A 16,621-nucleotide genomic window follows, 5' to 3' on the forward strand; every position below is an offset into this window, starting at 1 on the left:
CAGAAAGAATGCCATCTTATTACACAACGTTGTCAGCATTCCATGATACAAGCTCTAGCTCTACTGTTCAGTGTGCCCCTCTCCTACAGTCATCTGATGGAAAATAATTATCTTCACGATCCATTTGAACAGTATTGAGCCCAAGGAGGCAGCATTAAGATAAGCAAATTGATTTAGTTGGTCTTTTATATGTTTTATGAGAGAAAAAGAAACAATCAAGCAAAACACGTGCTGAAACCTGTTATTTATGTAGCCTAATTTTCAAAAAGGCTCTGTAAGCGACAAATATACTCCAAGAGCTTATCTAAAGACCCCCAACATGAGTCTAGTAACAAAAGCTGCGTAGCAGAGTGGAGGTGACCACTGTCATGCAGCAGCACATTTCATCATGTACAGGAAGCATGCTTGAAGACCCTATGACACTATGATTGAATGAAGCATGCCTCTGCATGAAAATATGCCAATGCGCCTGTAGAAAAATAGTGCACATCACAATCACTGTCCTTGCAACCTCAGCACACTGATGGGCATTATAAAAAGAGGAGATCACAAAAGTCACTTATATGCAGGCATTTGCACCATTTGCCACCTCAACACCACTCTAAAGGGACTGAAGACCAGCTTGTGTAATGTGCCTACGGAAACAAAAATATTCACTCCTGCTGATTCAGCTAGCAACTACCAGGCACAACACATCACTTGAAGCCAAATTTTGTTGCAAAACCCACACATGCACAAAAAAGGCAAGCTTCTCAGTCAACTAACTGCATCATTCGCGTTTTCTGTGGCATGGTGTAAACAAAACGGGGTATATAAAAGCCGAGACTTATCTTTCACAAGCACATGTCAATTTAGGTTGTGAATACACAGAAGCTTTTGGCAAGACGGTCACCATGATAAAGCCGAGTTCCTTTGCTGCGTATGTATGCAGGCACAAATCAAGGCATGCAATGTTCTGTGTAACACTTCTTCCGTGCCTCCCTCATCTACAGGTTGTATGTCTAGGCCACGTTCAGCTCTTTTACAAGTTCCGTGTTGCAAAATGTTGCATGGATAAGTGTACACTGCCGTATTAGGAGACACTATTAAACAGACTGATTGGACAATGATATCTCTGTACAGCTTCAACTGATTAGAACTCAGTGGAACTAACAAAATAAAAACTTGTGGTTTGAAAAGCCAAACATGAAAAACATAGGCAAAAGAGGAATGAAGAGGAATTACCCTTCATAATCAAGAATTGTCATTCCTGAACCTTTATTTGTTGAGAATGCATGTGCCCATAATTGACAGGTGAAAGATGCCTTCCATAGAGCATGCACAGATAGTTTTGTGTCACCCGCTGTGGTTGCTTAGTGGCTATGGTGTTGCGCTGCTAAGCACAAGGTCGCGGAATCGAATCCTGGCCACGGCAATCGCATTTCGATGGGGGTGAAATGCGAAAACACCCATGGTGCTTAGATTTAGGTGCACATTAAAGACCCCTAGGTGGTCCAAATTTCTGGAGTCTCCCACTACGGCATGCCTCATAATCGGAAAGTGGTTTTGGCACGTAAAACGCAATCGTATTTTTTTTTTAGTTTTGTGTGTTCCTTCATTTATGCTTTTGCGCAATCTTTCAGTTGATGGTCAGTGTTTGTGTAGTCATATTTATTTATAGTTGTGACCATTTGGGCTTGTTAATACACCATTTCCAAACGGATGATTGCAATGCAGTTACATGGGGAAAAAGAATGTTATTTCATATTATTCTTCCTATTGTAGCTGCGCTACAATCATTCTCTTTTTGTTCCTTCTTTGTCTGTGTTTTCTATGACTGCCTTTTCAAACCATGCATACTTACAAATTTGCTCAGCTTTCTGTCATTCTGGCAAAACAAAACAAAAATTTATGACATACATGGCACACAAGCATTTACAACATAACAACAAAAGAGACTAATCATGACATCTGTAACTACCCTCTACATAATAATTTTCACTAAGAGTACTTAGTTTCTTGAGTGACAATTTTTACCATTAAGAACACTGGTTAACATAACAGCTGAGCTTCCTTTAGGACTTTTTTTTTACAGCAAAGATGGGTGCACTTTATACATGGGTGAGGCTTATTAAATGCGAACTGGCAGCACACATAGTTCGTTTTTTTCTACAAACATCTCTGACGAGAAGCAGGCAAAAACGCATGGCACTGCCAACATTCAGGATATCATACAAGTCAGATGAGCAGAGCATACAGACAGAAAGGTGAGGTACCCATGGACAAGCCCAGCTTGTCCAATGCATATTTAAATGGAAGAGAATTGACAAGCTGGGGTCAGTGACGGCACTTTGGGAATTGAAACAAAGCTGAAAACACATGAAAACCTTAAACTGTAACTCAAACCTTCAGTAGAAAACAAATGCAAGTATGGATGTCCAAGGCATATAGTTAAAAACTGCACAAGCACACATATAGAGCATCTTTGATTATGGCCACCACCAGTACACACACTGGATAAAAATATCTGTGCTAGCTTCATTAATACATTTCAGAATGCTGCCATGTTTTAAATTAGAATACCACAGTGATATGCCAATTAAATATGGCACATTAACATGGTACTCTGCTTAACAAGTCTTTTTTTTTAAGAACAGGTTATTTTTGTCAGCAGAAATTGTTTCTTTACCTTTTCTTTTTTTTACTGAAGCCAATGGGAACAGACATGCAAGAATGCCAACACTGTGTGTGAAAAATTTGCAGTGTTTTCCTTGAGCAAACTTTGTCAAAGCACATTTTACCTAAAGCAACAGCTTGTCAGACCTCAATCAATTAATAACTGTGGGGAAAAGTAAAAACGTCTTGCATGCTGTTAAAGCAACAATTGCTGTACTTCCGGCCTGTTGTGAAGTGCCATGAAAGCTAACCAGACACTGAAAAGTTGACGATACAGTGGTCCTTGCAGCTCCTGTACCAACTACCACCACACAATTGGGCTAGCCCGAGTCTACTGAAAAGTACATTTGGGACCATGTTACAACAACTTACCTCGATGCAAGTGCACAGTAAACAATTTCAACTTTTGAAACAGCCAACTGGGACTACTTAATAATATAAGTGCTACTTCAGTAAAGCTCATTCTACTGGAAATTAATGTGCATTTAATCAGCATTTCTAGCATGGAATGATGAAAGAATTCAAAGTTAACATGTAAGTGAATTTGCAAGATGTTATGAAGTTCCATAAGTTCATACAAATCAGGTTTAAATGTAATGCAACTACAAATAGTCACAAAAGACACAATTACAACAAACATTCAGCTGTTAAGCTGCGAAATCACAACTTCAGTGTGTCTTGCAAAAGTGGCTCATAAAATGGAGAAAGACACCATCTTTTTGCACAGTTAAACTAGTAGATAAAAAATCAGGCATGAAGCACCTTGTATTTTACGCTTTCCACAAGTACACTTTAATGTGTTATATCAATTAAGAGCAACAGTACCACAGCCTAGCTTGGCTTCACCCAGTGGGGTTACCAGTGGAAAATGCAAGCCCAAAGCTGTTGCTCTATTGCAATTATGCAATGTGCAATTTTTTTCTCAGTTTTAGGTCATGAGTGAGACACAGTGCAGCCGAAATGATAAATGGAATATGAGCAGCCGTTTCCACTAACGGAGGCAGTCTAATACACAGGCAAAATAATTTGCATTTAAACATATTTTGTGTTGTGGTGCTATACCTGAGAAAGAGCTAGAAAAATAAAGGAACACGGGTTGCAAGGCTCACCTAATGCAAGGTACTGCCAGCCAACCTGACAAAAAACGACTTGTTTTTCTGTGTGGGCAGTAATTCCTTCCTAGAATTATTAAAAAAGCACACTCATATATGAGGAAATATTTCTTACCCATGGCATTTCTATGCTTCATGCTGTCTATCTTGTTCATAAACAAGCGTTTCCATTTTTCACAATACAAAAATAAGGCTAATTCTCTTTTGTTCCTAAGCCATTTCCACACACATTTCCACACACACACACATGCACGCACTTTATATTGTGCAGGCACACTCATGTGAACTGAACATTACACTATACATGATAACAACATTCCACACCAGTCCATTCTGCACCAATTTTTTTCAACTACCGTGCATTCACTCTGAAGATGCACCAAAGATAGCTTTCTTTCCCCCCTGTCATAAGCACACTGGCACTAACAGTGGCACATCACAGTAGCATTATTAACACAATATCCACAACAGTGCTATAATGAGCAAAGCACTACCGAGGTGTCAACATGCAGTCAAAAGTTGCATGGCCCAATCAATGGAAACATTTCATACTTTCGCATGATTTTTCTTAGCTAACGATACTATGTACACAAAAAGTACATACAGCACTGCTCGCAAAAGGTAAAAAAAAGGTATAAAAGCTAGTACATTGCCAGTTATGAAGAGGCCACCACTAATGAAACTTTGTAAATGCAGTTGTATAAGCTACCATAGCTACTTAACTCCACCTGGTCTTCAAATATGTGATATATTTTTCTCTTTGACAGTTGCTTTCTGATGTCTTGCAAAATAAAAAAAAGAAGAAAGAAAGCACTAAGGTTGAAATATGTAGTGACAATGATAAGTGAATGTACATAAGAACAGATGCAAACATTTGGGCATTAAACTCAGAAAGGTAATTTCTCTAGTCATATAATCATACCTCATAAAAAGACCTGCAACAAAACTTCAGTGGCTATTCTGCTCTTGTTTAAGCTTAATGTCATGAAGCTTGCAAAAGCTGAAGTCAGTGGCAGCATGCCATTCTGGGGATTTTGACGTGCCATTCAAACAAGAATGAAAACTGAGGCCTTTCTAGAGCATGCCCAGTTTAATTGTAAATCTCTTTCTCAGATAAGTAAGGGAAGGCCACTTGTCCATTCTGTGTCAAGTGCTATTCCTAAAAAAGCTGTCTTTGAGGGCATTGCAAAATGTTATGGCAAACCCGATGTATTGAAGTATATTCCAAAGAGACATACAAATAATACATTAGTATGTCTACTTATTCAAGTAGATATTTCACTTAGAAATAATCATTATTCCAAGCCAGTGCCCTGTTCTTTAATGTATTGTGTTTCTCTTTTAGATTTCATTGAAATGTTCTTTCAATGTCTGCCAATTTAAATGAATTATACACACACATGCCCCCATACTGATTCATAACCCTTCTGTCAATTTCTGACAATATGACCACAAAAATGCAACTTCTGCCTGTTAATTAATGATGCAAAAAATTAATTGCATCACTGCCTTCTTACCAATTACTTCCCTATTAAATCAGAGCTACTGCATACCTTAGAGTGTTAAAAAGCTCCCTAAGGATGCTTCTGCAATGCCCAGGATTTTAGCTCAATAAACACAGTTGATGTGTCGTTACTTTTTGCAACACCTCTTGTGCTGTGCATAAGCATGCATTATGGCAGTATAAAAGGCGAACAAGACTAAAGTCTTCGAAACCGGTGACAACACTCAAACAAAAGGCTTGCTGACACTCCTGTTTGTTTGTAGACTAATGAACCCAAACGTTCATGACCATTTCAAGTTAAAGTTAAATCCTGCCTTTCGTACTTTACATTGTTTCCTGTCACTTGCTTCATAGTTTTTTTTATTTGTGGCTGAATTAAGCCAATTGTAAAATGGAAAACCTCCCTTTTGTTGCTGCTCTCTTAAGCAGCTTAGGAAATGGGAGCGAATGGTTGGCTGTTCTGTGCTGTGACTAAGTAGGCTGACAGTGGTATGAAATGAATATTTCGACTGAGCTGTTCAATCATAATTCAACAACTCAATGATGTGGTCCAAGAGTTGATGATGCAGAAATACTCAGCAGGTAAAAAAATGTGCCCAGTAAAAAGTTATTTATGCCCAGATAAAAGGATTGTAAAGCAATTTGAAATATGGGAAGAAAGCGACCTCATGTGCAAGGTTACTTTTGGCAGAACAAGATAGGCCTGAACCAATGCAGCATGATTGCTTTAATCTGACACACAATCAAAGAAAATATCTTATTGGTTCTTTAAATTTCAACACATGGAGTGGAGTGCAACATCATTGATGATCCTTACGTTTCATCCTTTGTATCAAGTCTCTTGCTCTCATTTTCACATTGCCCGAGTGCATAAGATATCTTTTATTCTCTGTGCAATATATGTTTCATCCAGCAGCCTACAAGCACACAAGGGGCAACAGACAAACTGTGACATCGTAATGTCAGCAGAGCCATATGATGCCAAGTTTCATATATGTACCAGAATAAAAAAAAAAAAACTATTTCTAAAAGTTTTCATGATCAGTTGATGACATTATGACAAGCTGTTACCAATGCAAGTTGTTTTAGATGTAGAAAAACATGATGCACTTAAAACCACAAAATGTTTATGGCACCGCCAAATGACCCCTTTAAAAAATCTTACCAGCTATATCCTCCTGTAAATAGAATTTTCAAGTTACCTTTAAAGCCAGGCTATCAGCATAAAAATTACAATGTTAACTTAGCTCTGCACTACATCAAGAATGAGAAATTAATTTTTAGTTCTTGCTTCTGCCATAGGGCTGGAATAACATAATGTTCTGTGTTTTCTCCTTACATTCTCACTATATTTAGTATAAAAAAGCACCCCACCTGGCACAAAAAGAAATTGTGAACTTAAGTGCTTTATTTGTAGTCAAATTACAGTTGTCTCCCATACCATAGTTGTGGCAAACCATTTTAGAAGATGCTGCATCATAACCAGCACCATGAAACCATGGAAAATTTGTTATCTGACACCAAGTGCAGCAGGCGCGGCTGATCAAATGGGGACACGGAGGAAATTATGCAAGTTGACAGCACTGGTGATGACAATAGGTGTGGTGACAATGAAGTTAAATATTTTTTTCTTGCATTGGTATAAAGTTTTGGCTGCTTAACTTTGAGTTTCTGTATAAAGAAATAATATTGCTTGAGGGTAATTTGCGATGTTTTGTTTGCTATGAATCTAAGTGCCTTCTACTTGGGTCATCAAAAGCAAAAAAAAGAATAAAAGGGGGTGGGGGGGATGGAGAGGAATGGCGCTTAGATTTGTAAAAGTATAGCATTTAAGTGACAATCACAAAGTGAACTGCACCTGCTAATTAATAGGGATCTGCTCATTGCAAGCTTGAGTAGTTCCGTGTAAATTGTGCATACACGAGACAGTGCAGGAAAGTTTTTAACATAAATAGTTTTTTAGACTGTCCGTTGTTGCGATCACTTTGTTTCTTGTACCACTGAATAATCCTTACGTCATGAGTCAAATGTTCAACAAATAAAAAAAGAAAGAAAAATGTCGGAAAAGAATAAGTTACACCCTGAAGTACATTACGAGGCACTATATTGTCAAGGAAGTGTCCTGAGGTGGATGGTCTAATCTCAAAGTACAATGAAGCTTGACACGTGATCATGCCTGCAACGAGTCTATCCTCATTTCATTTAAGTTACTGCTATTAAAAATAGTACTGCATAGGTATTCACATAAAGATGTTGTAACAAGTTTTTTTTTTCACACCAACACAGTGTATACTTGCAGTAATAATTGCATAAACGGGATTGAAAACATTAGGTCCACTTGAATCTCTCCATATGCATACAGCAAAGACGTCCTATAATGAAATTGTGTGGGGAGCCGTAGTTACTTTGTTATATCCATTACATCAATATAATGATTGTCTGCTCTCACGTCCGACATTGGTCGCCTGGAAAGGCAGGGGTGTGCTGTCAGTAACTACTGGGTAAGCCGATGCAAAAACCCTCTGCACATCACTAAAGGACTACGAAAGATTTTCTGCCACGCCTTGGTCAGGAAGATGACTGCTTTTTCTAATGCAGCTTTCAATGTTAATCCATCTTTGTCGTAATCGTGTGCACTGAAGTAGCTATACAGTGAAAGCTCGTTAATTCGAACTTCAATAATTCGAATTTATGGATAATTCGAACTGTACGATTTGGTCCGGCCAAGCTCCACAGAAGTCAATGTATAAAAAAGTCCGTTAATTCGAACGCGAGAAGGTTCCCTCACGGATAATTCGAACTACGCTCGCCTGGCACACGGCCAGAGAAACGCGCCTACTGCCTACACACAAGGCTACATCGCCTCCGGAATAGAGACAACAGCGAGAGAAGGCAAAATCGGAAAAAATCTAACCGGCGCGGGGTCAGCCAGAAGGCAGCGGCGGCTGCCACCTCTCCGTTCTACGTAACCTCTCAAACTTCTTGTCCGTTGCGAATCTCGGAGGCTTTGCAAATCTTGTGCAGCTGCTAATGTTGTGCGGAGATGGCGCGGCAAGCACCAAAACACAGCGAATCAAGTGCGTTGCAGCTGCGCTTGCAATCAAGAACCAACGAATTGGGGCCTTCGCCACCTTCAAATGTTCAGCGTCTTTGTCTCGACAGTCTTCATCGGTTGTGCACGTCTGTTTTCAGCTTAGGAGGTATCGGCCGTCGCAATTCATTGTGATAGTGTTAAGCCTCGGCTAACGTTCGTTTCGGTGGACATCAGTGGTGTGGCACAGTCGGACCCAGAGCTTCGACTTGAAGATGGCGTGTGCCCGCGGAACACGCCATCACTTTCTGACACGCCAAATTTCTGACATGCCCTACTGCTTCCAAATCGCAGTGTACTGTTGCTCTCCTTCACTTTCGTTAGTTCGAACTTTCGGTAATTCGAACTGAAGCGGCTTCCCCTTGCAGTTCGAATTAACGAGCTTTTACTGTATAACGCATCTTACATTGTTTCTTGATTGTGCCAACGGAGCACTGCAAGCCTACGATTTCATACAATGATCATCACCATATGAAAGCAGACTCTTAACAAGAACAAAACAGCATTTCTTTACATTAGTGTCCAGTTATGGGTGTTGCACTGAATCGAAGGCTGGCAGCACTCTGCCGGCACATTCCAGAAATGCTGATAAGCCGAGCAATCACTAAAAACATGAGCAGTGGTCATCATTTTGTAACAATCCATTTCATTTTCTATTCTGATCATTTGTTGCACTGAGTGCCTGATACTGGTGGTGCGGCTCTGTCAGAGCCAATGACAAAAAATGAAAAAAATTGAAAATTCACTGGATCATTACAAAACAAGGTCCCTTGGCTGCATATCTGCAGCAGACTATCGCAACCATAGTTAAATGACACAGCATATACCACATCTTTGTATCACAAGCCACGTGCTCCTTGGGTCAAGACACAACATGCTGTGTGTACCAGAAAGCAGCGTGGCTTGTTTGACACATTGCATGGTAGCCGAAAGCTTGCAGGAGTTTCGAACTACTGATTCAGACGAGTTGCAAGCAGCGTAGCTGGCACGCTGCCATATTTCGGCCTGATTGGTGCAAAATGAGCAGTAAATCTTTCTGAACTAAAAATGGTTCGTTATACCAACTAAAAAATTTTGCTTTGTTAAAATGTGATTTATATGCATGTCTTTTTATGAGAATTTCAAGGAGAATTACAATTACTTTGTTATATCCATTAGTTTGTGATAACCCCTTTCATCATAATGAGGCGTGGCTACATTTAGGGCTGGACTGGTGCTTTGCCTCGTCTAGAGTCAGTTAAGAAATAACGAGGTATCACAAAGTGGCGAAGTGCTGTCTGTGCAAGCACCATTCTGTCACATGGTACCAGTGGCCCACATTTGGTATTCAGGTTTACAACTGACACTCCCTATTCGTATGTAAGCAAAATTAAGTGCAGTGGTCTATAACCAATTATTTTCAGTCTCCCTGTAACTTACAAAATAAAATAAACTAGAACACAACTTCAGTATCACACAAAGGTCAGCTGTGCAGATGTGGACAGACAGCAAAGGATTGGAGAATCTTGCGACCTGGTGTGTGCGATAAGAATGAATGTCCTTAATGGTATAACTGTGTTGGAAGCATCACACAAACTTCAGATACCATATCAGGGCTACTTGATGAAATTGGGCAGACAATTACCCAACCCTTTTAAGACATGCACAAATAAGCAGTATGACTCGTATAAAGAGTGTAAAGAAGGTGACTTTCTCTTCCAGTAGGTATGCTTCAATTTAATTCAATATAAAGAAAAATATATTCTGTAAATTACATTCCTACCCATAAATAAGGAATAGCTAGATATTTTAAAAACATTATTAAGAATGTTGAGGAAAAATTGAAAAGCTGCTTGCCAAAATTGATTAAATGCTATTGCATGAGAAACAACAATATACATTTTAGCTTGCTCTTCTAGTTTGAACAAGAGTTACAAATCCAAATGAATCTAACAGTCCAGGCCACCTGAAAATTTGACATCCGAATTACCATTTTTTTCTAAACAAGAAAGAGTGAATTGTAACAAGCTCAAAAAGAAGAAGAAAAGAAAAGCTGTGGCAGGCAACTGGGGAATTTGCAACTTGGCAAAACATGTTTGTGATAAGCAGAACTGGAGCTCTGCACCACCTCTTGCCTTTGCATGAAAAAGTGGATGGCAAATTCCTTTGCAATGGGAAAGTAGATAAAAATGTAAGCTCTTCTGCCCAGCAAGCAATGCACACACACAGCAGCTTCCTCTTTTAGGCACACACTGACAAGCATATCAGTGCTTTTTGAGTATGTACACATTACTGAAACCAAGGATCTTGTTAGGACCTAGCATATTTAAGCTGGTTATGAAAGGTTATAACCACAAATTAGAAAGTGAGACTCTCTAATGTTTAATGATGATTGCAGGATCTATATGTGTACTAATTTTGGTATTTGGCTTCATAAAAAGTACTTTATTCTTAATATTGAATAAATTAGTTTGTGTATGTGCGCAAAGGCTTTAATCTGTGCAAATGCATTAAATGGTCATTTTAAAGGGAATCTGGTGTACTTCGGTGGGTGGTGCCTCTGCAGTTGTGATAGAGCATGAATTGTCACAAGTTACTTCCTTGCATTCAAGATTCTTCACACTTGTTCAAAACTAAAGAAGACATTACAAAACCAAAACTGTTTCTGAAGTTCTTGCTTCTGCCTATTACCTTTTACCACTATAGTGATCCCCAATACATAGTTATGTTATACTGTCAATGACAAATTCAATCATTCTTAAAGTTTAATAACTGGTTCATAACTGCTCTACAAAAATATATTTGGAGAAGACCATATCTTGGAGCGGCAAGCATGTTCGCCACTGGCAAGGTTATCACTGCTCCTCCAAGCCAGACTTGCTTTCTCTCTAATTCTTTAAATACAGAAAAGTCAAGGTTTTAAACTGAAACGAAATTGTAAATAAAAAAAAAATATAAGCCATTCAACAAGTTGGCCTCAGTACACTTTTTCATGCCGTATTAAGTTCCAAAAATTAACGCAAGTAAAATAATAAAAATAACAAATAATATAAAAAAATGTTAGTCTGGATGCCCCCCCCCCCCATTACCACATTTAAACTATCCATCTTTACTCTTTAAATGGTGCATACACTTATGCAACACCTTGCAATGTGCAGAATATAGTGCAATATATTGATGTATAGTTAAATATTTGCCTCTCATTAGCAGCACCCATTTTCTGAAAGCCACACTAGTCGCAAAGTATGCTGTTAAGCTGCCCTTCTGAATAGACATTACATTGGAACCTTGAGTATGCCTCCTAGCTTTAAACAATGTCCTGCACTTTACAATGGATCAGCCTAAGCCTGTCACAGTCCATGGAAGAAATTCATTAAGAATTTAGCTTGTACGACAAACAATCTGCCCCACAGAAATGCCACAACTGTGGCAAACCAAAAAGAGTGAAGACAAAGATGGAAGGCCATAGCTAGCTTCATGAACACCAGGGACCATTTACATAAGGAAATGACCACAAGTCACTTTTTGCCAGTAGCAGCATAAAACACCCCAGTTGCTTTCTTCTGCCATTCTGTCTAATCACTTGCTTTTCTCCTTCCTGCTTTTAATCTCTGCTTTATCATTACCGTAGAAGCGGCTTTGCTCCAAGTCTCCAGCAGACTTCTGTTTCACGGAAACTACATAACCACCCGACACGGCTCAAAATAGGATAGCACACATATAATGAGCCGACATATGATGAGTCGGCATATACACAGCCACCTGTACTACTGCCACAGATGATCCAGTCACCAGCTCTGTTCTCTACAGAATTACACAACGAAACAACAAATTCTACCTAAATATCCTCACTGCAATAAATACATGCCGTCAGGTGCATCATTCCTTCAATAAATTGAATTGATTTTTACTCTTTCTCACATTCTAAAGCAAATACTTTTTTTTGGCTCTTTTGCCTCTTTTAATACCCAGACTTCTCTGCTAAGGGCACTTGCTCTTGTCCACCCTAGTTGAAGGGCACTACCATCACTGAATGCCAACTAGCTCTTTGAGATGCAGATGCTGTGTCATGCGAGGCTTTTATGGCACCTGAAGGTTTTGATGCTGCTGACCTTTGTTTAGCCCTGGAGTGGTATTGGATGGCTGAAAAAACTTGAGTCCAGCAGAAATGAATAAACTTCACGGTGACAAAGGTTTCAAAACTTCTTGTTACTTTCAGCTCCTGGATGTACTTTTGCCTGTTTAAGGACTCGGGGCATAGGCAATTCCAAGGAATTATAAGTAGTTCAGAAGCTTGTTAGAGGTTTCACATACCTTTGTCATATAAAGCTAACAACCACAGTTATTGTCCTTAATATTGCGTGACTCGCAAATGCACTATGTTGTCATATTGTGGCCTGAAACTCTTATATAATCGGGGGTTCCAATGTAAAGATGTGTCTAGTTATACTGCTGATGTACAGCAAGTTTTATTTATACAAACATCACCTAACTCAATAACCAACTAGTGCCTGTTTTTTTTCTCCAAATGAATCGGAACATTACTGGCATACCTGAACTTTACTTATGCTTTTAGATTTACAATGCTGATTTTCCATAAAGCAAACCATTTTTGCCTGTTCAATTCACACGCAATGAATGGCCACAAGACATGTGCATTACACGCAATATGCATGATGGTGAATGCTGTCAGCCAGTTTCTGTTTCCTCCTTCCATTTCCACACTTCATGGTTACATGAGTGACGCCTTAGCCAGCAACACGCAACATAAAATGCAGCAACATGTATCAGATTCATTCTAGGTTCTCTCGTACTGCAGGGAAGTTTAGAGTGCATCTCAACATTCTGCACTGTTTTAAATGACTGAGTGCATGTGGGAAATGCACTGGCAAATGGCAAGATGCACAGGCCCATATATTTCACTACATACCACCATAACCTGGGATGGAGTACTGAAGGCTTACACAGAATAAGTGCGAGTTAGTGAAACACTTATAAATTATTTTACAATTTCTTGTTGGGTGCTGCAGCAGCAAAGAGTTTCTCGAAAAGGCACAGTGCAAACCAAACACACAAGAGGTGTTTGTCTACCATAAGCATACTTGCCTGACTTTTGCATCAGAGAAAGGGTAAATGGTAATGACTGATTTGCAGTGATGTTTTCTACTCCACTTCCTACCCTTTCTTGTTTTTTTTACTGTGGTCAATCATCTGCCAGATATAACAGGAATTAAAAGAAATAGTAATTTTTGAAGACCAACCAAATACCCAGAAGTGCAATACAGCAGTTGTATGGTGTAGTATGTCCAGTAATTTTTCCTTGCTAAGCGCTGTGGCAGAAAAATTTGCAAAAATAAAAGGGACTCTGAGGATCCCATAATGTTTTGAATTGAAAGGCTATGTGCGGCTGCAAATGACAAGATCTGCTGTGGTATTACTATTACTCACCTTTCTCCTCGAGCAGTGTGGCTAACTTCTAGGTCGCAAGAAGTTCAACGGAACAAGAAATTGGGCAAATTGCTAAAGGCAATCATACTGATCTATGACACAAGAAGACACAATGCAAAAGAGAAAAGCAGGCAAACAAGCAGGAGTGCTGCACTCAGAATGAACATTAATGGAAAAAAACACACTCTCTATAAACTTAAGTTGTGAGTGTAGTGCTGTGATGTGCATACTTTCTTCTTGTGCCACGTACTCTTGCACAACTGCCGAGCACAGTCAAGGTCATACAAGCTATGATGTTGCCTGAAAAGCAAGGCTGCTCTCACTCATAATTCATTCTACACAGTCACCTCCCATTGCGCCTGTGTTTGTCCTTGAACGCAAGATGCGATAATCAAGTACAGCGAGACACATATACAAGAAATAAACATTTATGTTGATATGGCACTCTGATCTGACGAGTAATCTTGGTCAAGATACCTGTTGCACTTTCTAAATCAGTGCCGAAATATTCTGCCTTGCCACATTCCCCCTGCCCCTCCCCCCCAAAATAATGTAGTAGCCACAAGAAACGCACCTCAGACATATATCTGTCATCACATCACCTAGTGTCACAGCCTCAAATTTATGCTGCGTGATTCATATAATGCCAGCTGAAATGTGTCCTATCTCGTCACCTGCTGAAATTTCCATTTCAGTGAATGTACTCTAGCCGAAAAAATTTGCTTACCATGCAACATGAAACAGCCATTGTGACTCTGGGCATTGCCATGTCAAAAATTTGTTGGAAATGCTTTCCTTATTTGTAGCCGCTTAAAAGACAATGATGGCAACAACTTCACTTCTACGATGGGCAGAAATGAGTGGTACATAATGCTGCTAACAAAGATCACATTTTCCTTTTGAAGTGGAAAATTACCCTACACATCGGAACCATCAGTGCTGAAATGTTCTGATGAGGCTATACCTAAATGTAGAGATCAAGACAAGCTCCTGCTTGAGCCTGGTCATTTGCTATCATTTGTGACAGTGATGACAGCTTGAGAAGCTGTGGACGGCTTCTTTAATGCACCTTGGACCACTTCAGCCATTAATTTGTGCCTTGATTTCCTTCTGAAAAGCCTATAAACTTGTGTATATGACTATGCACCTAAGTCAAACAGTAGCATTTTTCTATCAGCCGCATCTTTTCACAGTGATAGCTGAGACCTCAAGTTCTGGAAAGGCTTAACGTATGAAGTGTACACTGATGTTAATAGGTCTCTACATGCAACGAGCAGCTTAAGGTAACTTTAAGCTCCAACTTGCTCAAGCCCACTGAGTGCAAATATGATGCTGAAGTGGGGTTTAGTCAAAGTGAAGGACTGTAGTCAATGGATCACTAAATCTAGCTGCAACATTTAAACAATGCTATTCAAGCTGATTAACACTCGATTCAAGTGTGAAGACCTAATTCAAGAACAGCTGCTGGTAAGTGATTTAGGCATTATACTTTTACGTACACAAAAGCTGGTTGCTGTAGCTGCTGACATGTAAACATGCACAAAATGGCAAGGTCAGAAACAGAGAAATAAGTTGAACATGCTGTACAGGCAGCCAGAAGTTGTGCTACTAATTCAATTACAGAGCTAAAGTATTTGTTATCCTGCAGTAACATGGGCATAAAAGCAGTTATATAGAGATCAGTAACCAAAGACCATTCTTGCTTCAATTAATGAGATCTATGTATATTCGAGTGCAATAGCACCAGTGAATAGACAAAAAAAAAAGAAAGAAAGTGCTACTTCAAATGAAGACAGAAACAAAATAACAGCAGCAGTGTAAACATAACTTCTTTAGCAAAAACCTCAACAGGTATAAAAAATTCAGATAGAGATTGCTTTTGTTGCGGTTTAGCCCATCAAACTGCATTAATCTCCAAAATGCAATGTTGCTTGGAGAAATACCATTCGCTTTGCATTTAATGCTTTTCTTATATAATCTTACAAAGTGCCACTTCTATTTGGCTGTCCTACAAGGACCAGCATCAGTTTAGTCTATTATAAAGCCACACAGAGGTCCTTCACGGTGACAAAAGAAATGCCTACGGCAAGTTGTAGGGAAACCTCAAGCTGACATGTTGCATGTTAAAGGCCAGCATTGTGCACGGCATACAAGAATTGGCAAAAATGGCAGCGGCTGCCACTGTGACCATTGCATCCTGCATTTACCATAAGTTCTCCTACGCCTATGCCTTTTTGACTTGGATAAGGCGTTTTGCACATGGCAGCTGCTGAAAACATTGTCAACAGACACCCCAAGCACCGACTAGACCTTGCACTATAAACAAATGTCCAGAAGTCACCCAGGGGCCAGCGGACCTTTTACATGCTTTGAGTCCAGAGTCAAGCAAGCAGCAGGTGCAATGCTGAGGGCAATGGCCGCTGATGGCCACTATCCTGGAAGAGTTCAGTAGCATCAATGGGGATGGTCACTTTTTGAGCGCCCACTGGAGGTCATCAGAGCGTGGCCGACAGCCTGTAAAGGCAGAGATGACTGCTTCCAGCGCTGGCCAAAAGTGGAGTTTTTCCAATGGATAATTGAGCCAACCAGTAGTGATGCAAAAGTAAGTCTCATGGGGTGCCACATGGTGGATTCGGTGATGTTGTCGGGGCAGCACCACATGCCACTCCTGAAGAAGAGTCACCCACCGTGGCAGTCCAAAGTATGTGTGCGACCACTTGTGAATCTGCAATGAAGAAAACAGCCACCATGCAACAAGTCAGTGGGAGCCATCTGTGTGCCACAATCAACAAACCACTGAAAATCTGAAATTCTAAGGCTTGCCTTCTTGCT

At 39.8% G+C, this 16,621-nt stretch overlaps 1 protein-coding gene across 1 annotated transcript in view; it reads right to left on the reverse strand.

The window, feature by feature from the left end:
- Positions 1 to 228: 228 nt before the first annotated feature.
- Kua (Plasmanylethanolamine desaturase Kua) overlaps positions 229 to 16,621 on the reverse strand; it is a 158,660-nt gene continuing 142,267 nt past the window's right edge. The window contains exon 5 of the mRNA XM_075702201.1: positions 229 to 16,514. Coding sequence (XP_075558316.1) covers positions 16,257 to 16,514 — 258 coding nt within the window. The 3' untranslated portion in view covers positions 229 to 16,256. The remainder of the gene's footprint in view (positions 16,515 to 16,621) is intronic.

This window comes from Dermacentor variabilis, chromosome 1 (genome assembly GCF_050947875.1).
Source record: "Dermacentor variabilis isolate Ectoservices chromosome 1, ASM5094787v1, whole genome shotgun sequence".
NCBI lineage: Eukaryota > Metazoa > Arthropoda > Arachnida > Ixodida > Ixodidae > Dermacentor > Dermacentor variabilis.